The sequence below is a fragment of the Aristolochia californica genome, unplaced genomic scaffold, assembly GCF_029961685.1.
Source record: "Aristolochia californica isolate CCGP_79_NKW_82.1479 unplaced genomic scaffold, dmAriCali1.0.hap1 SCAF_16, whole genome shotgun sequence".
Lineage (NCBI taxonomy): Eukaryota > Viridiplantae > Streptophyta > Magnoliopsida > Piperales > Aristolochiaceae > Aristolochia > Aristolochia californica.
The window spans coordinates 13,635,275-13,657,866 of NW_027181837.1; the positions used below are offsets into that span (position 1 = coordinate 13,635,275).

Genomic DNA, 22,592 nt, shown 5'->3' on the forward strand with positions numbered 1-22,592 from the left:
AAATTACATTAGGCTGTGTCCCTTATGGTTTGCCCAACAAGAGCAAACGGTGTTACTATGGGATCCTAGTTCATCCCCTAATCGTTTAAGCCTTGTGTAATAAGCCACACCAATCATTTAATCATGAGCAAGACAAACAATGTCCCTCTCAATCTGAAAAATACGACGGGCATTGCTTTGAGAAAAATGATCTCGAAGGTCTTCCCATACCTCTTGAGCGGTGGTAAAAAAATGACCCTGTCTACAAGGTCCGGTGTGAGTGAATTGAACATCCAAGAGGATCATATTGTTGCATTTTTTCCACGAAGCATAGTCATCTGGTTTGGTTGTGGCAGGCGGTATTATGGTGGTCCCATTTATGAACCTGAAATTGGATTTTGCGTTAAAAGAATTCATCATGGTTCAACACCATGTCGAATCATTATCCCAATTGAGAGGCTTGGAAACAAGCACCATTCCTGGATAATTGGAATGGTAAATAAAATATGGGTTGGTAGCATAAAGCTTGCTTCAATTCAAAGGTTACTTGTTCAACATGATGATGGGAAACAATGATAAAAGGAGGGCAAGAAATAATTTGCCTCTAGTGGCGTTGGCTTCCGAACAACTTGGGATAGCAGAAAACCAGCGTCTAAGTTAACTAAAAAAAAAACTGGCGGACTTGGCTAAGTCAACTCAACGCTTTAAATCAGCTCTTGAAATCAATTGGTACGATTCGGCACTTAAATCAAGTGGTGGACCCAGTCCCATAAATAAATCAGTGCCTAACTTGGCGCTTTAATTCCTGGTCTTCGTCTACCTCTCACCTCTGGTTTCTGAACAGAGTGAGACCCAAAAAAAACAAGCGGCACATCATCTTCCTCTCTTCGTCCAGCGAAAGGGCTGCAATTTCTTCTTCCTTCGACCAAGGGGAAGATTCTGTTGGTGTGAGCTTTCTTCTAGAGGAAGAAGTGATTATATGAAGTCAATGAAGTTTTTCTCGAGCTATCTGCCAGAGGAAGAAGTGATTATATGAAGTCAATGAATTTTTTTCTTATTTCCATAAATTCAACATGGTATCAGAGCAGGTTCTGTGAGTTGACTCGGTCAACCTATAGAGATAATGTGATCCTTTTCTGATCTATTATCTCTAGTAGTTTAGGTTTGTATCTATCTTTTTTTCCACTTTTCTAGAAATTCCCTTTCTTTCTCCCTACGTCGTGCTTCCTATTGCGGACCTGATTTCGGAAGCTCCCGCCGTTTAGTCAACATCAAATGCTGCATTGTCGATGCTTAATCTGTTCAACATCTCCGACCACAAGAAAGACGTCCGCCATTACAGTAGTTGCTTCACTCCATACTGAGCGGCTACGAGCTCTTCTGAAAAGGAAATCGGTCGAAGATTCTAGTGCCTTTGTTGCGAGTTGTGAATCATGATCTCGTACTCTTTGGCAACTGAACAGTTTGACGAGAAGGATGAGCTGGATCTGGAGATTGGAGCAATGTTGTTGCGGATATTCATAGCGATCCTTCTGCCGTTTGTTGGCACCAGGGTGGTGTTTTTGGTGTACTTGTGTTTGATATGGTACACAGTAAGCAGAGCGTCACCGCTGCCAGTGAAGGAGTGGCTAGTTGTGGAGTTGGAGAAGCTACTAGTGTAGGAGGGGACAAAGATAGAGGAGGCCGAGTGCACAATCTGCTTGGATGCGACAAGCAAGGACAGACGGCTCGCTTTTTGCCATCATGTAAACCACTTTTGCCGAAGATTGGAGACAAACGTGTTGGCATGAGTTCCTCTAGAAGAGGACTTCTTCCTCTAGAATGGTCTTCTAGATCCGTAAAATAGAGGAAGAAGTCTTATGTACCTACGGCCTCAGAGATGATATGAGAGACTGGTTAGAAGTACCTGTAATCTGTGTATATAAATAGAGATGTAATTGTATGAAATAAGAAGAAAGAAAAGATAAAATTTACAAGGTTTTATATGGTATCAAAGTGGGTCTGAACCAGAGATCAGATTTAGCAACGACGCAGGGAGAAAAATCCGACTACGGAGATTCCTGTGCCTGTTGCTTCTTCGGCGTGAACGAATTGTTGAGAATGGAGGCTTAAGCTTGGAGTCAGAGACTTCTCCCACAGCTGATGGCACTTGCAGGGATGATGATCTGTGTAGCGAAATATCTCTTGTCCCATGCAGCTCAGAGGCTGCGTCACGAGGACGATGAACCTTCAAAATTAAATCCCGCTTCCCCACTATCGACATCGCTCGCGGGAACGATGACTTACGCAGCGAGAGATCTCTCATTCTGCGCAGCTCAGAGGCATAGTCCCAGGGACGATGAACCTATGAAATTAAACCCGCCCAAAATTAGGGAGCGGGATTTAATTTCGAAGCCCAACGACTCAGACCGAACCAGGTTCAGACTGAACCAGACTCGGACTGGATTGGACTAGGGCTTGACTCAGACGAGACTCTGTTATGGACTCCATAGCATCAAGAGTGGCTAACCGGAGAAGAGAAGAGATGGAATAACTTGTATTTCAGTACCTTAGGGGTTTAATTGTAATTTGAAGTTCCATAAGGGTCTAATTGTAATTATAGAACCTTTGATGTTTTCCTTGACCTATTTAGGGCGTCAAGTGATGGAATGAAAACAAGCATTGATCATTAGTCTAAATGAGATCAGGTTCTCTCTCTAAAGAGGTCTAAGGTTGGAGCTCCTTCAAAGGCTCACGTCCCTTCATCATTGGGCATTCCAAGAACCCCAAATCCTTCCCTTCTTCATCATTCAATCTGGAATCTAGAGGAGATCGCCGGGTGACTCGATCTATGGTTAGAGAGTCTAACATCGTGGTATCAGACAGGACCACCCTTGGTGATTCCTCTTCCCCTGCAAAAATTCAAAATTTTGTGGAAGAAAACCATGCTGATCTACAATCTCAAATCAATGGCCTGGAGGGAAAATTCCAGATGTTGCTGTCACGCATGGAGGAAGGCTTTATCCAGCTTTCAGTCCAGATGGCATCCTCCTCACGCCCAGCAGATCATCTCAACCCTCATCCAACGCCTCCACCTCCTCCCCTGCGCCAAACACCTCCACCTCGTGGGGGCCTCAATCCAGCACCCCCTACCGTGCCAAGGTACACAAAGCTTGATTTTCCAACGTATGATGGGTCCTCCGACCCTTTAATGTAGTTGCACAGGTGTGATCATTTCTTTTCCAATCAAGGAACTCTGCCCGAAGGCAAGGTTCAATTAGCCGCCTTCCACATGCTCGATGAAGCGCTTATGTGGTTTCATCAATTCAAAAACGAGTTTGTGGTCTATGATTGGGAATTTTTCAAAGAAAATTGTATGCTACGGTTTGGTCCTCCGCTTCGTAGCAACCCAGTTGGGGATTTGGTCAATCTAAAACAGCTTGGCACTATAGAACAATATCAAAAATTGTTTCAAGAAAAACTTGCTCGTGCAAGTCATTTGGTCCGACCTGAACTTTATGTCAATTTGTTCACGGTTGGCCTGTAGAACCCCTTCGCCTAGAAGTGGAATTGGAAGCCCCCACCTCCCTAGCCCACGCCATGAATTTCGCAAGAGCATTGGACACCAAACAACGCCTCTTCTGTGAGTCCTTAAACAAACGTCCCCCTTGGCAGCCTCGCCCACAACCCCATGGTCCTTATTCCACTCACCCCAGGCCTCCTCCCAACCACCCCTCACCACCACCACCACCAGCCTTTACACCCCCACCGGGATTTATCAAACGTCTGACAAAAGCAGAAATTGATCAGAGAAGGGTTCAGGGCCTATGTTTCAATTGTGATGAAAAATTCGTCAAGGGCCATCAATGCAAAAGACTGTTTTGGGTAGAAATAGAAGACCCCTCAGAGGATGACTTTCAGGAGGATATGGACCAAACCGAGGAGGAAACACCAGAAATCTCCCTCCATGACATGACAGGCCTGCAGAGCACCAATACCATGCAGGTCCATGCCACCATGAACCATCATCTCCTGCTTGCACTCGTGGACTCAGGCAGCACACATAATTTTATAAGCAGCCAGGCAGCACAACAGTTGGGGTTATCACTACAGCAGAAATCAGGAATATCAGTCTCAGTGGCTAATAGTGACAAGGTCACCACTGTGGGTTTCAGTTCAGCAGTGCCCTTTACTATTGAAGGTCACTCCTTTGTAGCAGATTTTTTGGTCATACCGCTGGCTGGATTTGACCTCGTATAGGGCATTAAATGGCTACAGCGATTGGGTCCGATCTTATGGGATTTCCAATCCCTTACCATGAGTTTTAAACAGGACACCCATCCGATCACCCTCCAGGGCAATAGCGCCCAGCGGCCATGCAGCCTCCAAACACTTTCGTTGGATCCTTCAAAAGGGGATAACTTAGCTTCATTGTTAGCAGAATATGCTGATTTATTTCAGGACCCTGCCGACCTTCCTCCTATACGAGAGTGTGATCACAGAATTCATTTGAAAATGGGCACCGAACCAGTGGTAGTGCGTCCCTACCGATATCCCCATGTGCAAAAAGATGAGATAGAAAGACAATGTCAATAAATGCTCCAACAAGGTATTATTCAGCCTAGTCATTCTCCTTTTTTTTCCCCGGTATTGCTGGTAAAGAAATCTGATAAATCTTGGCGCTTTTGTGTGGATTACCGTGAACTCAATGCTTGCACCATCAAAGATAAATTTCCGATTCCAGTGGTCGATGAATTATTGGATGAGCTACACGACTCTCAATTATTTACAAAGTTGGACTTGAAATCTGGCTACCATCAGATTCGGGTTTATTTGGAGGATATCGAAAAAACTGCCTTCCGCACCCACCATGGTCACTACGAGTTCTTGGTGATGCCATTTGGGCTATCCAATGCCCCGTCCACCTTTCAAGCGCTTATAAACTAGGTATTTCGCCCTTTCTTACGAAAGCATGTCTTAGTTTTATTTTGACGATATACTGGTCTATAGCAAAACTTGGGAAGCACATTTGCACCAATTGAGACATGTTTTCACAATTCTCCGAGCACACCATTTATTTCTCAATCATGCCAAATGTGACTTTGCCACATCCGAAGTAGCTTATTTGGGGCATGTGATCTCGGCATCTGGGGTGAAACCAGATTTCAGCAAGATACAATCGGTTATGGATTGGCCCACACCTCACTCCGTTACAGCTTTGAAAGGGTTCCTTGGTTTCGCAGGGTATTATAGAAAATTTATCAAAGAATATTGTCACCTGGCAGCGCCATTGCACAATTTACTAAAGAAGCATGCCTTTTAGTGGTCTCAGTTGGCAGACTCCTCGTTTAACAACTTAAAACAGGCATTAGCGTCAGCATCAGTTCTCCAATTGCCCAACTTTGCCAAAAATTTCATCATCGAATGCGATGCATCCGGGGGAGGGATAGGTGCCATCTTGCAGCAACAGGGTCACCCCATTGCCTATTTCAGCCGCCATCTCGCTCCTCACCATCACAAGTTAGCCACTTATGAATGGGAACTCATCGGTTTGGCCAAAGCCATGCAGCATTGGCGGCCATATTTGTGGGGCAAACCTTTTGTGATCCGGACAGACCACTGTAGCCTCAAATACTTATTGGAGCAGCGCCTTACTACATCCCCACAACAACATTGGCTCAGCAAATTAATGGGATTCGATTTTCAGGTGGAATACAAACTGGGTTATCTCAATCGGGCAGCAGACGCCTTGTCCCGCAGAGAACTAGGGGATTCACACTTGCACGCACTGAGCCACCCCAAGTCCCCTTTGCTGGACACAATTCGTCAGGATACTAGCCATCATCCAAATCTCCTTGAATTACAAGCTCAAATCGAAAACCATTCCAAGGACAAGAACTGGACACTACAGGACGATCTCATTCTATATAAAGGACGCATATATCTTCATCCTTCGTCGGTACTCCTTCCTGCCATTATTGCCTCCTTTCATGATAGTACACATGAGGGCCAGCAGAAGACATACTTCCGCCTCAGTCGGGAGTTTTATTGGAGAGGTATGAAGCGGCTCATTGCTGAATATGTTGCATCGTGCCAGGTCTGTCAGAGGAATAAGTCTGAATCCTTACAACCCGCCGGCTTGCTACTGCCACTTCAACTTCCTTCACAGGTATGGGCAGATCTCGCAATGGATTTTATTGATGGTCTTCCTCCTTCTGCAGGGAAATCTATTATTCTTGTTGTGGTAGACCGGTTCTCGAAATATGCCCACTTTATGGCCCTCAGCCATCCGTATACAGCAACACAAGTCGCTCAGCTCTTCATGGATAATATTGTCTGTCTCCATGGCCTTCCAGAGACCATCACCAGCGACCGTGATGCTATCTTCACCAGTAAATTCTGGGGGGAACTATTTAAGCTCCATGGCTCTAAGTTAGCTTTTTCTTCAGCATACCACCCTCAAACAGACGGCCAGACAGAGGTGGTTAACCGCACATTGGCGATGTATTTGCGGTGCTTTGTGGGGGACACACCCCGACAGTGGGTTTGTTGGTTTGTATGGGCGGAGTATTGTTATAATACCTCATACCACACCGCACTGGGTACTACCCCTTTTCGAGTTGTTTATGGACGCGAACCTCCGCGCGTACTTTCTTATGAACCGGGGTCTTCTCGGGTAGCGGCATTGGACCAAGCATTAGCCGACAGAGATGCAATGCTTGCGCAAGTCCACCTTCAGTTACAACGTTCACAAGCAACTATGAAGTATACTTATGACAAAGGACATCGTCCCCTTTCCTTTGCACCTGGAGAATTTGTTTGGCTCAAACTTCAACCATACCGCCAACTATCTCTTGCCGCCATCAAACGCCATAAGCTTTCTCCAAAATTTTATGGGCCATTCCAGGTCATGCAGTGTATTGGCACTGTGGCGTATCATTTGAAACTACCACCAGACGCCAAGCTCCATGACGTCTTCCACGTCTCCCTTCTCAAGCCGTTCAAGGGAGACTCACCACTGCTGCATACCCCTCTGTCCCCTCTCAAAGATGGCACGTCCATGCCCACGCCCGCTCAGATCCTTCAAGCCAGGCGAGTGAACAACGCTTGGGAAGTGCTGGTTCGGTGGACTGACAAGGAATTGATAGAAGCCTCTTGGGAGACACTCGAGTCCTTCCAGACTCTATTCCCCACTTTTGAGCTTGAGGACAAGCTCTTTCTTCAGGAGGGGGGTGATGTTATGGACTCCATAGCATCAAGAGTGGCTAACCGGAGAAGAGAAGAGATGGAATAACTTGTATTTCAGTACCTTAGGGGTTTAATTGTAATTTGAAGTTTCATAAGGGTCTAATTGTAATTATAGAACCTTTGATGTTTTCTTTGACCTATTTAGGGCGTCAAGTGATGGAATGAAAACAAGCATTGATCATTAGTCTAAATGAGATCAGGTTCTCTCTCTAAAGAGGCCTAAGGTTGGAGCTCCTTCAAAGGCTCACGCCCTTCATCATTGGGCGTTCCAAGAACCCCAAATCCTTCCCTTCTTCGTCATTCAATCTGGAAGCTAGAGGAGATCGTCGGGTGACTTGATCCATGGCTAGAGAGCCTAACAGACTCATACCATACCGGACTCAGACTGCACCAACTCGACCTGGATCAGATTCGGAGCGGACTTGACTCAGACCAGACTCAGACCAATACTCGACTTGGACTGGAGTCAACCTATCCCAGGTTGTCGAGATGTATATCTCAAACAAAGACAAACTGGGGTATTTGAATGGTGATCTCCCTCAACCTCCTTAGACGGATGCGGACCCAGGTAATGCTTTCCACGGATCCACTAGAGAGAATGATTGCAGAGCGTGGATACTTGACTTTGGAGCAATGGACCATATGACATTTGATGCAAATGATTTCTCTCAACACACTGCTCCTCAGTGAAATAGCATTGCCAACGCTAATGGAGTTATCTCTCTAGTAATAGGGGCTGGACCAGTGATATTATCACCAACCCTATCATTATCTAATACACTACTCGTACCCTCTCTTTCTCACAAGTTACTATCAGTGAGTAAAGTTATCGATGAGTTGAATTGTGTTGTTCTTATATCCCCTACATTTTGTCTTATTTGGGATATTCTCACCAAGGAGATCATTGGGCGTGGTACTAAGAGGAGGGGGCTCTATTACATGGAAGATTTCAGCATAGGTTGTGCATATCACATGTGGCACCCGAGCGACCTCAAAGTGAAACAAATTTTGATGTGGCACCGTCAGTTAGGCCATCTTTCATTTGGGTATTTGAAACATATATTTCCCGATCTATTTTTGAATTTGTTAGTTTTGGATTTTAACTGTGAGACTTGCATTCTAGCTAAAAGTCATCGAGTCAATTATCCATTAAGTATGAATAAGAGTGATGATCCTTTCACTTTAATTCACTCTAATGTGTAGGGTCCTTCCCCTAAATATGCTAGGTTTGGTGTTCGCTGGTTTGTCATATTTGTTGATGACTATAAACGAATGATTTGGCTTTATATGTTGAAACACAAGGATGTGGTCTTTCATATCTTTCAATCCTTTCATAAAATGATCCAAACACAGTTCTCTACCAACATTCAAATTCTTCGATCTGATAATGGTGGAGAATATGTGAATCATCAGTTTCGTGATCATTTCCAACACCATGGACTGATTCATGAAACCTTATGCCCCCAGACTCCTCAACAAAATGGTATTGCAGAGAGAAAAAATTTCCACATTCTTGAAACATCTCGAGCTCTTTTACGTAGGGCTCAAGTGCCTAGCCATCATTAGCCTAATGTTGTTACTACGGTTGTCTACCTCATTAACCACATGCCTTCCAAAATTCTTGAGTTTAAGACTCTCCTACAAGCCCTGTCAAACCATGTTTCAATACACTTGGTGCTAATGCTCCCCCCTCAAATTTTTGGTTGCATTGTGTTCGTTAATCTCCACAAAAATCAATGCTCTAAGCTTGATCCATGTGTCATTCAATATCTGTTTTTGGGATATGTGGTCCATAAAAAAGGGTACCGCTGCTACGATCCAACTACTCAACGCACATATGTAACTATGGATGATTCATTATTTGAATATGAAACTTTCTATTCATCGACTACATCCAATTCTTCTCCTCAGGGGGAAACACGAGAATAAGAACTGAATTGGATGACATTTGACTGGTTCAAGGACACTGATATAGCAACCACTATGGAACCAAATCAAGTGAAGACATTCTTAGAAATCAATGATGAAGCAATACCCCTCTTCCCCTCAGTATTCAATGACCCACCTCCTGAGAATATCATTGAGGTAAGTAATCCTATCACACTTCAAAATTCTAATGATATGGCTACTCCTGTTGGCTATGAATTACCTGTTAGGTGCAATTGGGGCAAACTACCGAATAGATTCCCTTGAAGTGAAGGAGAAAAAATAAAAAATATCCTATTGCCAATTGTGTGTCTACAAAAGAACTGTCTAAACCCCTCAAGAAGTCTATAAATGAAATCTCCTCACACCATGTCCCCACAAGTGTTGATGAAGCTCTGAAAGACTCTAGGAGGATTCAAGCCATGAAGAAAGAAATGAAGGCATTAGTGAAAATGAGACTTGGAGTCTTGTTTCTTTACCTGAAGGTAAAAGAATAGTGGAGTGTAGATGGGTATTCTCCATCAAATTCAAATCTGATGGAGCAGTTGAATGGTACAAGGCAAGGCTAGTGGCAAAATGATATACATAAACATATGACATGGATCATAAAGAGACATTCTCATCGGTGGCCAAATTGAATATTGTTAGAGTTTTGTTATCTCTTGCAACTAATCTTGATTGGCCACTATACCAATTTGATGTTAAAAATGCTTTTCTTCATGGAGATCTTGAAGAAGAAATCTACATGGATGTTCCTCCAGGATATATAGCGAATTTTGAAGCAAGGACAGTGTGCAAACTCCAGCGTGCTCTATATGGCTTGAAGCAATCTCCTAGAGCGTGGTTTGGGACATTGATTTTAGCAATGCGGAAATATGATTTTAAACAAAGTAACTCAGATCATACGCTATTCTTAAAGTATCGACAAGGTAAAGTAACAATTTTAATAGTGTATGTAGACAATATGATCATTACAAAAGATGATCCAAAAGAAATAGCAAGACTTCAAGAGCAATTGGCAACATAATTTGAGATGTAAAATTTGGGAGGACTCTAATATTTTTTGGGATTCGAACTTGCTAGGTCCAAGCAAGGCATATTCCTTGTCCAACGAAAATATATCCTAGATTTATTATTAGAAGTTGGACTACTGGAGTTTAAACCTATAGATATCTCAATAATCCCAACTCACAAGTTTGGAGAATACCAAGACCAAGTGCCAATAGACAAAGGAAGATACCAGAGGTTGGTTGGAAAACTTATTTATCTCTCCCATACACGACCTAATATCACATATGCAATAAGTATAGTAAGCCAATTCATGCATTGTCCTAGTAAAGATCATATGAATGCAGTGAATCAAATTCTGCGATACCTAAAGTCTTCCCCTGGGAAAGGACTTATGTTTTCAAGAAACCATCACCTAAGGGTTGAAGGTTATACAGATGTTGACTCGTAAAGGAATATTTCAGATAGAAGATCCACCTCAGGCTATTTTACATTTGTTGGAGGAAACCTAATTACCTGGAGAAGTAAGAAACAAAAGGTGGTAGCGTTGTCAAGTGCTGAAGCTGAGTTTCGTGGGATGGCTAAGGGTCTTTGTGAGCTTCTCTGCCTTCGGAGATTATTAAACGAAATTGGCTTTGGCCCAAACTGTGAGATGTACTTATTCTGCGATAATAAGGCGGCTATTAATATTTCACATAACCTGGTTCAACATGATCGGACTAAACATGTGGAAGTAGATCGGTACTTCATCAAGCAAAACTTTAAGACAAAGATAAGTCGAGTTCTATTTGTTAAATCTGAAGACCAGCTGACAGCCATACTAACAAAAGCAGTATGCAGTAAGAACTTCTACAACTCACTTGGCAAGTTGAGCATCAAAGATATATACGCACCAACTTGAGGGGGACTGTTGGCGTGAGTTCCTCCAGAGGAGGACTTCTTCCTCTAGAATGGTCTTCCAGATCCGTAAAAACAGAGGAAGGAATCCTCTGTAGCTATGGCCTCATAGATGATCCGAAAGACTGGTTTGAAGTACCTGTAATTTGTGTATATAAATAGAGATGTAATTGTATGAAATAAGAAGAAAGAAAAGATAAATTTTACAAGGTTTTATAAAACAATTGTCGTTTCTTTTCCCTTCGACGGAGAACAATCTATCAGAACCCTAGCCTCACTCAGACAGAGAAATAATCCATCTAGAATCCAGATCTCTGGCCGTGGGAAAAACGGAGAAGCTGATGAACCAAATCATGGAGCTCAAAGTCAGTCCCAAAAGTGTGAGAAAGAGCAGAAGCTCAAAATCAAGAAAGCGATTGAAAAGGGAAACATGGACGAAGCTCGAATTTACCTGAAAACGCCATCCAAAAATGCATCGAGTAGATGAATTATCTCTTATTGGCCTCTCGATTCGACACCCAAGCCAAAATGACCACGATTAGCAAGTCCATGTCGTCGCTTGTAAAATTGCTTGGTTCATCTCTCACTACGGGTAACTTGTAGAAGATGTCTCAGAAGATGCATCAGTTTGAGAAACAATTTGTGAATATGGAGGTCCAGGCAGAATTCATGGAGAGCGCCATGGTGGGATCCACTTCTCTCTCCACTTTGGGAGGGGAAGTCAGATGCAATAGGTGGCAGACGAGTAAGGTTTGGATGTATCAGTGGGGCTTCCTCAGGTGGCCAAACATCTGATTCCGACCAAGGTGGAGAAGGTGGACAAGGACTATCTTAAAGGAGGTTTGATGACCCCAAGGCTAGAGGCTAATTGATGTGGCCAAGAACTATCACGGAAAAAAAATTGGACTAGACTTGATCAGACAAAACTCGACCCAGACCAGATTCGGACTAAACTCAACTTAGACCAGACTCGACCAAGACCAGATTTAGACGGGTCGACTTGGACCATACTCGGACCGTACTCGAGTCGGACTAGACTCGGACCTATCCCAGGTTGTCGAGATGTATATCTCAAGCAAAGATAAATTGGGGTATTTGAACAAAGATCTCCTTCGATTTCCTCTACTCATGGTCGAGTTGATCACGAGAATGACTGAAGCTTTGAGCAAAGCTTCAACCTCGACCTAGACCACTGACATTGCTATTACATATGTTGACGACAATAACACCTCCTAGGTAAATGATCTCCGACGACATGTGAGATCGGTGACTATCTTGAAATTTTCTAGAATAATCTCGAGGGTCTATGGCGTGAAATAGACTTCTGCCAACAGAACCCAATGGGGTGTTCAAGAAGAGCGGATATATGCCCTAGACCATATCCGACCATGGAGAAAACCCTTTGAAGCCAAAATAATTCGATCCCCGTTTGTTAAATTTGAAGACTAATTGGTAGACATACTCACAAGAACATACAAGAACTTTTACAACTCACTTGGCAAGTTGGACATCAAAGATTTATATACACTAGTTTGAGGTGGACTATAGGCGTGAGTTGTCCTCCAAAGGAGGAAGTGAGGTTTACATGAGTCTCAGTTTAAAGGTGTTTTAGTTATATTAGTCTTCTATATTGAATTATTTAATTATGCTAGGACTCATCTTTAAGTGTTAGAGTTTGGGTATAATTAGGACAATGGTAGTTTAAATATAATTGGACTCTATTACTTTCCTCTATTATAAATATGGGTTCATGTACTCAGATTTTATAAAGTCAATGAAGTTTTTATCTTTTCCATAAATTCAATATATTCGAGATCCAGGAAGAGGAGAAAATCTTGGAGCGGAATATGGAAGAAATGAGGAAAGGGCGACCTTAGGGAGAAACCAGACTTGGGAAAAACGAGAGGAAGTGGGTGCATTCAGCCAATAAAGGCAAAAAAAGGGCAGAAAACCCTATAAACGCTCGACCAAACGGGCAGATGGGAGCGACAGAGAGACCGAGCAGAGTACCATACTATGTAAAATCAGTAAAGTGTTTTTTTTTTTCAGTTTCTTTCCCAACTGATTTCTATTGAATGGATATGAAACTTTATACAAGGGATTTATAGAGCGATTTCTACAATCACGAATCTTACTATTTTAAACAATCTATTGACAGTAATGTTTATCTTCATGATTTCTCTATCTTCTACTCATATGCAAACGAGTTATCTCCCCATTTTGTTTATAAACAAAAAACCAAAAACCAAAGGCATGCCTTCATTGTCTCCACTGCCCGCTAGTACTTTGTTGTTGTCTAAAATCTTCCACTGGTTAACATGTGCGGCATGTGATCTGGTTTTGTTTATTTCTGAAACACGTCAAGATTCAACACGATCAATACCATTCAAAGTACAAACTTTGAAATTTTCCCATTCACCAAAATTTTTCAGTATTTGTGGTATTTATTTTTCTGTTTCTTTCCTTATGCAAGAAAATGTCAAAAAATATTGGCAAATTTCGCGTCATCAGTCCATCTCAAATCTTAATGTCGCCGGTTTCTTCGATTCTGTAGTAGTCACATCTCACCCTCCATGATTGTCCTTCTCTACCTCAACTCAAAAAGTCCAAACCGCGAAGCAATTACACTCCACGAGGGCCGAACCTGTCCGTTGCCCTTCAATGGCGACCCGAGGCTTGTTAATCATGCCTGTGGCTAACGTGAAAGTGGCCGACGTGACGCACGTTAAGCTTCGTCGTATTAGCTAACGCAATGTACACAGAGCAGCGCAACGCAGGAATTCTTCTTAAAAAAATTCCGGCTTCTTGGAGTCTCTTCTTGACAATCCTCTGGTCGGCGTTAAAAGTGAAAGGACAACCATTACACGAACGAAACAGAGGGCTTTGGTTGTCTCTACTGGTGGCATCGACATTGATGAGTTTATAAGGATACATTAAGATTTGTTAACTAGTTTTAGGAAAAAACCTTGAAAAAACAACTCAGCTCAGTTTTACTTAAGTTGGGCCTGAGTTCAAACTCGAAATAAAGCTCTTTAAATATAACAAGCTAAACTTGACTTGTTAACTCATGAGTTGATTCGTTAGCATAATATTTTTATTTTATTTTTATAAAAATATTATGTATTCTAATTGCTCTCGTTAATTATCTCTTTAGTTAGTTGGTAGTTACTTTTATTTACCTCAAACTTAAAAGACGATAAAAAATTCAGTTTTTTTTATAATTGCTCTTTTTTTTAAGATGGGTTATTATACATTAGTATATTCTATTACAAAGTCTAATGACTTTCGTTTATTCAAGTTGGAGTTGTGCGTGACTCTATGTCACCCCTTGATAATTAAGCCCAAAATAATTAATATGGTCACTAATAATTGGGTGGATATTTAATACCGACGAATAAATTGTTCATGGAAATCCAATACATACATCATGGTTCACGTGAAACCTATTTGACTAATGAAACTGCACCCAACTGTCACTTTCGAGACCTCAAATCAAGTAAATGATAGTCTTTCCACTTACCATTCTTGATACTAAATTGATATGCACGTGTATTTAATTTATTTTTAATATAGTGATTTTAATAAAATTTATATTCACCCACTTCAACACAGTCTCCTGATTGACGACTCGCTCCTTATCTGGGTCGAAGCCCAACTCACTCCTTCCCAGGACCTACCTCCAGTTACCAAAGTCCAAGTTGACTCGGCTGTTATTAGTCCCTCCGGTTCACACTGTCTTCCAACGCAGTATCAGAATCCATCTCTGGGAGATCGGTGGTGGCAAATGGCCAACGGCTCGCAGCTCTATCACTTAAATTTGGCAGGTCCATTATCCATTCCACTCATCTCCTCTCGCCGCATTCAAACTCGTTAAATTTCCGGAACCTGATGCAGAGCATTTAATTGGGGAGAAATTCGCCTCTTGGGTCTTGCTTCTTTGCTCCAATTCAGTCTGTTGTTGTGGTAGGGAGGAGCGCAAAGAAGAGGTATGCTTCTTTTTTTGTTTGTATATGATAAGCAGCTGACCACTGATACTGATGAATGATTGCTGATGGAGCTGGGTATTTTGTTTTCGTATCGGAAATAAGTTCTGAAGATTGTGAAGTTTATTGGGTGGTTTTCTCTTGAGGTATTGTACGCTAACCGTAGGGTGGCTGGGGATTGAAAATATGGGATAGAGGGAGCGATTAGCTCTTTCTAAAGTCTGGGTTTTTTGTTGTTTAGGTTTTGGGAGAAGCTGCTTCGATCGGTCGACCTTCTTGTTGCCTTGAGTTGTTGGAGACGTATCTAATCTTTTGGTCTTCACTCTCTTTTTGCTTTTCTCTTTTCCTTCTTTGTGATTTTTGATGTCATATTATCCCTGTTTCTGACCATTTATTTCATCTTTTGAAGATTTTAGCTGCTAAATGGAATCTTTTGCTTCTGAGGCACACAGATATGAACTGCTTTCTTAAAAGATAGGGATTCTTCTTCAAATTTTACTATGTCTAAACCGCGATCAAGAGTCGGAAGCAGCCCAATATGAACTCGTCCGAGACCTTGTTTCTGTATCGTGCATTCCATTTAGGTCTGCTTGTTCCGCTAAGAATTTGTCTGTTTTCTCATCGTCGGATTTCTAGGGGATCCTCGCATGTTAAGACTGCCAAGTTTGTATCAAGTTCCAAAACTGATTTTTTCTCAATCCTTTTCCACCTTGCAATCAACTTCTGCCATAATCTTGTGGTGGGTTAACATTATAAGAACGTCCAATGGTGCTAATTCAACTCTTTAAGAAAAGTTTTAACTTTGTGATACAGGAAGAAGCCAATAATTTTAATGCTGAATCCTTGGTCCTCGGGCAGAAGTACACTGTTTTGGTCTTGTGATAAACCTTGTTTGATTAGGGAGTGGTCATCCCCATAATGCCATGGGTAGTATATTGTAGAGTTTCTATCCAGTTTTAGTAGGATTCCAAGTTTTTAATTTACAACAGAGGAAACTTTGTTTCTCATGATTTTCAACTCATAAGATTTCTTTTTCGCAAGTAATCCCCATAGAACTTTGTTTCTATGAAGCAGTTAAACTTAATGTTGTAATTCTAATCCTCCCTCAACTTTATTACCTTCTTCCCTTCTTTACTGCTATCACAACCTCAACTTTGTTTCCTTTCACTGGATTCCACCTTGTCAGTTACCTCAATCAAAATGCTAAAGCACAATAGTATGCGATTTGGGATTGCTGCGGTGCTGTTTTAACTAGAGAACCTCTCAAAGGCCTTAATTTTTCCAGCTTAGCAACCCAATCTTTTCTCTCTCTTTTTTTTTTTTTTTTCAATATGCCTACTCTGCTCTTGTTTGATCATTTCCCCAAGCTCATCTATTTTTTGCTCCACCTGCTGGAGAAATTCTCCTGTATCTATTCTTCCTCACTTTGACATATGCTGGAATATCCACAATATTACTTAGTTGGCTCTTATTTAGGACCATAGACTGAGAAAAAGAATCCCCAATTTATTGGCATCATTGTTTGACTCAGTCCTATAATTGTCTATTCTGCTTGGCTAATCTTACTTTTGCTTTAGCAAATTTGTCTCTCTGTAAACCGATAAATAGATCAGTTAATTCCTATAGATCTCTTATACAGGTTTTTGTCATATCAAATGCAATCATACCGGTTGTTGATAGGGTTTCAGCAGACAAGATAAGTAGTAGGAACATAAATGATCTGGCAGCATCAAATTTCGGTGAGGTTTTGTAGTAGGGGATGGACGTTCTGTAGCAGAAACATGGTTTTACACTTACTAACGCGTCATAACTCAGGCAAGATATTTTAGAAAAAAAAGAAAAAGAAAAAAAAATGGGGCTATGCCTTCAGGAGGTGAAACCTGTCACAATTGTGGCATGACTTGTTTCAGAATTTTTCATAGTAATGAGCCACACGATAACTGTCTAACTTCACGCAGGATAATTTACTTCTTCCCTTCATGAAATCACTTAACTTTATTCAGTTTACCAGAATATTATCCGAATATATTTGCCTTCCACTGAAGTCCTTGTACTGCTGATTTTTTTTTTTTTTTTTTGAAGATTTTCTGTCTATCAGATGTGAGTTCCACTCTGATGTCATGGTAACACCATTTAAGCTTATCAGCCTGTGACGTTTCATTAGGGTTAGGCTCTTGACCTTTGGGATTAACCAAATGCAATTATCTCTAATACTATGTTTTAGAACCTGTGTATAGGAGTCTCTGAATCTGAACTAGCTTCATTATTATATCCATTGCTACATTAATACTTCACTTGAAGAGAGGGAACCTTATATAGCCTGTGGCCATATATTTCTATTGCAGAAGGCATGTTGTTTGTTTTGTTTTCTTCAGGTCGTCAGCATCTAGTTATCCTCATTGTTGATCCTACCCTGAGCTGAGCTGTCATAAGGAAGTCTGTCCTATACAATCCATCATGCCTGACTGAAAAGTTTCAAATGAGTTACCATGGAGTTGTTCGAATAACTATTGACTCAAAAAGGAAATCTACCCTTACTGCATACATCTAGAAGTCACATTTTTTGTCCTTTATGGCATTCAATATATTTATGTGCCTTCTAATTAGTGTAGCTGTATCAACCATAAACTACCTATTACTAACCCCATTTTTTACTTCTCAATGTTAGACTTTGCAGTATGACTTATTACCGGGTGTCTCATTTTTTTAGTTCAATTTTTCTTTTTTCATAATTGTATTCTCAAAGAAGGTAGTATTCTAATATTATATTTTGTGTTTATTTATTTATCTTCAGGAGGAGTACGGTCAGTGACATAGGTCAGGGAGGTCTATATGGGTTCTTCATGCAATTTGTGTTTGTGGGCTACAAGCCCTCATACATATTTGCTCTTTAACCATGCAAACACATGGAAAGCCACCACATTCCCAAAGCTTAGTCAGCTGAGAACAAGTGTCCCAAGATCCGTCTCTTTTTTCTCCAAATCTTATTCTCTTTCTACTCCAAGAACCTTCTCAAAAACCCCAATTTCTGCGGCCTCTGTAGCCAAAGTACAAATTGTCCAGGAAGAATCTGAAAGAACCTCAAATACTTTTGACTTCAAGAGTTACATGTTGGAGAAGGGCGCTGCTGTAAACCAAGCTCTTGACAGCGCTGTTTCTCTCAAAGAGCCTCTCAAAATTCATGAGGCCATGCGATACTCTCTCCTTGCTGGGGGCAAGCGAGTTCGACCTGTACTCTGCATAGCCGCCTGTGAACTTGTTGGTGGTACTGAAGTTACTGCTATGCCAGCGGCATGTGCTGTGGAAATGATTCACACCATGTCGTTAATCCATGATGACCTTCCTTGTATGGATAACGATGACTTACGTCGAGGAAAACCCACTAATCACAAGGTCTTTGGTGAGGATGTCGCTGTCCTTGCTGGGGATGCACTCCTAGCCTTTGCCTTTGAGCACATGGCCACTGCCACAACAGGAGCATCGGACGGTCAGGTAGTCCATGCAATATCGGAGTTAGCAAAGGCAATTGGATCCGAAGGTCTAGTTGCTGGGCAGGTTGTGGATATCAGCTCCGAGGGACTACAGGGTGTAGGGTTGGACCACCTTGAATTCATCCATGTTCATAAAACTGCAGCCTTATTGGAAGGAGCTGTGGTTATTGGGGCAATTTTGGCTGGTGGCAGTGATGAGGAGATTGAAAAGTTGAGGAGGTTTGCTAGGTGCATTGGTTTACTGTTTCAGGTAGTGGACGATATTCTCGACGTTACCAAGTCTTCGCAAGAACTGGGTAAGACGGCCGGGAAAGACTTACTGGTTGATAAAATTACTTATCCTAAGCTTATCGGTCTGGAAAAGTCTAGAGAGTTTGCAGAGAAATTAAACAGGGAAGCAAAAGAACAGTTACTAGACTTTGATCCAGAGAAGGCAATACCCCTTATTTCTTTGGCAAATTACATTGCTTACAGACAAAACTAGGGAAGTCTCTTAATGTTGTTCTTGTTGCATTGAATATATTTGATATCTTTTGCAGTGTATGATGTAAGAATCCGCTCTCTTGTTGTATTTAGGATTAATGTTTGAAACTTGATTAAGCAAGTAGAGGTGATGGTGGCAACTTCACTATTGTCTCCTTTTTTGTCTCCAATAGGGTGGGTTTATTTCAGTAATATATCGTACATTGGTTTGTAATATTTTGTTTTGGATAAAAAAGTCCAGCAACATCATATTAATACCTCTGAAAATTCAACACACAGGGAAGATTTATGACTGATACGTCCACCTTTGTAAAGTAGCAACTTTGACGTATACTTCTGTGAAGAAGATCAACCACGCACTAAGTAATAGTTTCTGGCCGCTTGACCAACCCTCCATGACGACTAGCATTTACACCTATTCATAATTTAGAGTATCCTTAAAATACAACGTACAGTAACATCTCAACAATGTACTTTCACGAGATCTTCAGCTTTCTATGGCCTACCCTCCCGAAACTCGCCGAAGAGCCCAATGACACAAAATACTTACCAAATAGTCAGGCACTCTACCATTCTCCTCAGTTTCTGAAAAACTACCAACCTCTCTCTTGAAAGTGAAGTGAAAGTGAAAAACTTACAAATTGCCAATTTGCTAGCCTTCCCCAACAAAGAATTTTTTAATGTCTCTAAGATTAGCTTTCCTAGAATGTAATATTCTGACAAAAATTAGCGGGGGCATCTCTTTGTAACTAACTGTTAAAGAGTAGATATAGGAAAGTCTTATATGGCCATCACATAAAGAAGTCTCACTGAATAATAATTATTATGGTAGAATTTTATAGAATGCTCATAAGAGAAAGTCTAAAAAAATTTCCTAGTTAAGAGGAGGTTTAATTATTTTAGTCTTCTATTTATATTTAGTTGTTTAATTATTCTATGAGTTAGACTCTGGGTATAATTAGAACTTAGGCGGTTGAATTTCTTTATGTTTTTATCTTTCCTCTACTATAAATAGAGACCTAAGGCATTCAAATTACAATAAAATCAGTGAATTATTTATTTTCTTAAAATTCAACATAGTACCAGAGCATGTATAAGTATTGATTGATTAAGTCTCAAAATCATAAATAGTTCCTTCAATTAGTGATTTTTTTATTTATTTTTCCCTTCTTTCTGTTATGTTTTCTTGTGCCTTGGTTTAGAATGTGTTATTAGTTTTTATTTATCAATGGGTTACTCTACCTTGTTATTATTTTTTATTAGCTTTTATTTAAGTTCAGCAATTTCAGCTCTTGCAAGAAAAACAACTACTTATTCACATCTCCATAGTCATCTCTTCCTACCAATCCTCTACTACACTTGTCCCTGATTGATGAGTTTTTTATTTTTTCATCGTTGGATGGGTTCTTTCAGAGAAGGCTCGAGTCTTCATTCTTATTGTTCTACAAATCTTTCCATGCTCATAGCTTGTCTTCAATGTCTCTGCGTCACAAATAGTAGTGCTGTTATTTCTCCTGGACTGAAATTAGTAGTTCAATTCTTTAATTTGACGGAAACAAAAGTTGTAACTCGCAAAAAAAAATAAAAAAATAGTCCACTTTGATAAGGGATTAGTATAATCCCTTCAGTTATTGGATAAGATTTCATTGTATTTATCCCATATTTTAATTATTTTCTCATGTAAAACTTATCTTTTCTATTCTAAATTATATAAATACCACCCTTAATCAATTGTAAAGAAGTGGTTTAGTTCAATATCTAACATGGTATCAAAGTAAATCGATCTTCAACATTTGCCATCCTTCAATTTTTTTCCCCTTTGCCTCTCTACCTGTAACTCACTCTTTGTTATACCCTCCCAAGCTAAACCACTCGAACGATGCACTCTTAATTCTATCTGCCTCACCCTTTCCCACAGTCTCCCCTAGCCCGACTTCTCTTCGGTCGCCCAATGCCGCACACCTATTGTTAGAATTAAACGCCCTAATTCCAAACTAACAAGAACAATAATAATAATCGCAGAAGAAAAAACAAGCAAGCATAACTCTCTCTCTGCTATACCCTCCCAAGCTGAACCACCCGGATGATGCGCTCTTGATTCTGTCCGCCTCACCCTTTCCCACCGTCTCCCCTAGCCCGACTCCTCTCCCGTCACCCGATGCCGCACACCTATTGTTAGGAATTAAATGCCCTAAGTCCAAACTAATGTGAACAATAATAATAATCGTAGAAGAAAAAAATAAGCACGAGAATACAAACAACAAGATTTATACTGGTTCGCGTCAAGGTGAGACTACGTCCTGTCTTCCGCACCACTGTAGTAATCTACTATGAAGATGAAATATTTTACAAGATAAATTGCACACTTAAAGTCCTTTTCCATGATGATAAAACTCTAATAGAGGCTCCCCTCAATTATAAAGGAAAAATTAGGGCAATCGCGATACAAATATAAAATTTCCAAACTACCCTTAATGAAACAGTAGTTAATAATATATCATGGACTGGACGAGGCAGGAAGAGGTCTTCTCGCCCCCCTTCCAACCCCTATGGTGACCTTACCGCGAAGGTTGATCCTCATACTGACTCAGCGTAGGGTGTGGATTATGCTCCACAACTTAACAATCTTCCACTTGGAAACTAATCCATCATCAATATCTTCTCTGCAGTGGCAACAACTTCCCAATCCTCAGAGAGAAGTCCAACTAAAGTAACTAAAGTTACACACAACTTCAGTTTCTCAATCGTAATAGTTTTTGTCAACATATCAGTCAGATTATGACTTCCTTGAATCTTCTCAAGTGCTAAGATTCCATCCTTCAAAGCTGATATGATGAAGTGATGACGCACTTGTATGTGCTTTGTTCTAGCTTGATAAAAAGGATTCTTTGCTAAATGAATAACATTATGACTGTCACAATACAACACATTATTCCCATGTTTGAGACCTAATTCTTCCTAGAAAGACTGCAGCTATACCATATCTTTGCTGACTTCAATCATGGTGACATATTCTGCCTCATTAGTGGGAAAAAAATATCTTCTGTAATTTAGAGACCCAAATAATTGTTGTACCACCCAATGTGTATACATATCCTATGGTACTCTTCCTACCATCAATGTCTTCAGTCATGTCAGTATCTACATAACCCTGTAATCCTAAGTCTGACTTTCTAAAACATAAAACTGAGTCTGTAGTGCCTCTCAAATACCTGAGAACCCACTTCACTGCTTCCCAATGTTGTTTGCCAAAATTACTTATATATCTGCTCACAACTCCCATTGCATGAGCTATGCCTGGTCTAGTACACACCATGGCATACATGAGACTGCCAATAGCAGAAACATAAGGCGCATTGGCCATGTGGATTCGCTCCCGCTTTGTAGAAGGTGACTGCTCATTAGATAGCCTAAAGTGGCTAGCCAAAGGAGTACTCACTAGTTTTGCATCATTCATGTTGAATCTACTCAACACCTTCACATATTCTTCTTGTGACAATTTTAAGACATCAATATCTCTAGTAATCCTCATCCCAGGATTTTGGGGATTTGTTTTGCAACACCCAAATCCTTCATTGCAAACTTCTTGGACAACTCC

General features: G+C 40.9%; 1 protein-coding gene and 1 pseudogene across 2 annotated transcripts; both read left to right on the forward strand.

Annotated features, from left to right (window-relative positions):
• The first annotated feature begins 9,730 nt into the window (after window positions 1-9,730).
• Window positions 9,731-11,905, forward strand: LOC137952626 (ESCRT-related protein CHMP1B-like; annotated as a pseudogene).
• Window positions 11,906-14,874: 2,969 nt separating this feature from the next.
• LOC137952948 (geranylgeranyl pyrophosphate synthase, chloroplastic-like) lies at window positions 14,875-19,139 on the forward strand. Of its 2 annotated transcripts, none has more exons than XM_068800079.1 (2): window positions 14,875-15,023; window positions 17,815-19,139. In XM_068800079.1, the coding sequence occupies exon 2, from the start codon at window positions 17,853-17,855 to the stop codon at window positions 18,993-18,995; it is 1,143 nt and encodes a 380-aa protein (XP_068656180.1). In that variant the 5' UTR covers window positions 14,875-15,023; window positions 17,815-17,852; the 3' UTR covers window positions 18,996-19,139. The 2 variants fall into 2 exon arrangements, with proteins under 2 accessions (XP_068656180.1, XP_068656181.1); XM_068800080.1 differs by lacking the exon at window positions 14,875-15,023 and adding an exon at window positions 15,500-15,604.
• The last annotated feature ends 3,453 nt before the right edge of the window (window positions 19,140-22,592 follow it).

Coding starts and splice junctions, on each gene's coding strand:
- LOC137952948 (XM_068800079.1), top strand. CDS start 17,853: ATGGGTTCTTCATGCAATTTGTGTTTGTGGGCTACAAGCCCTCATACA.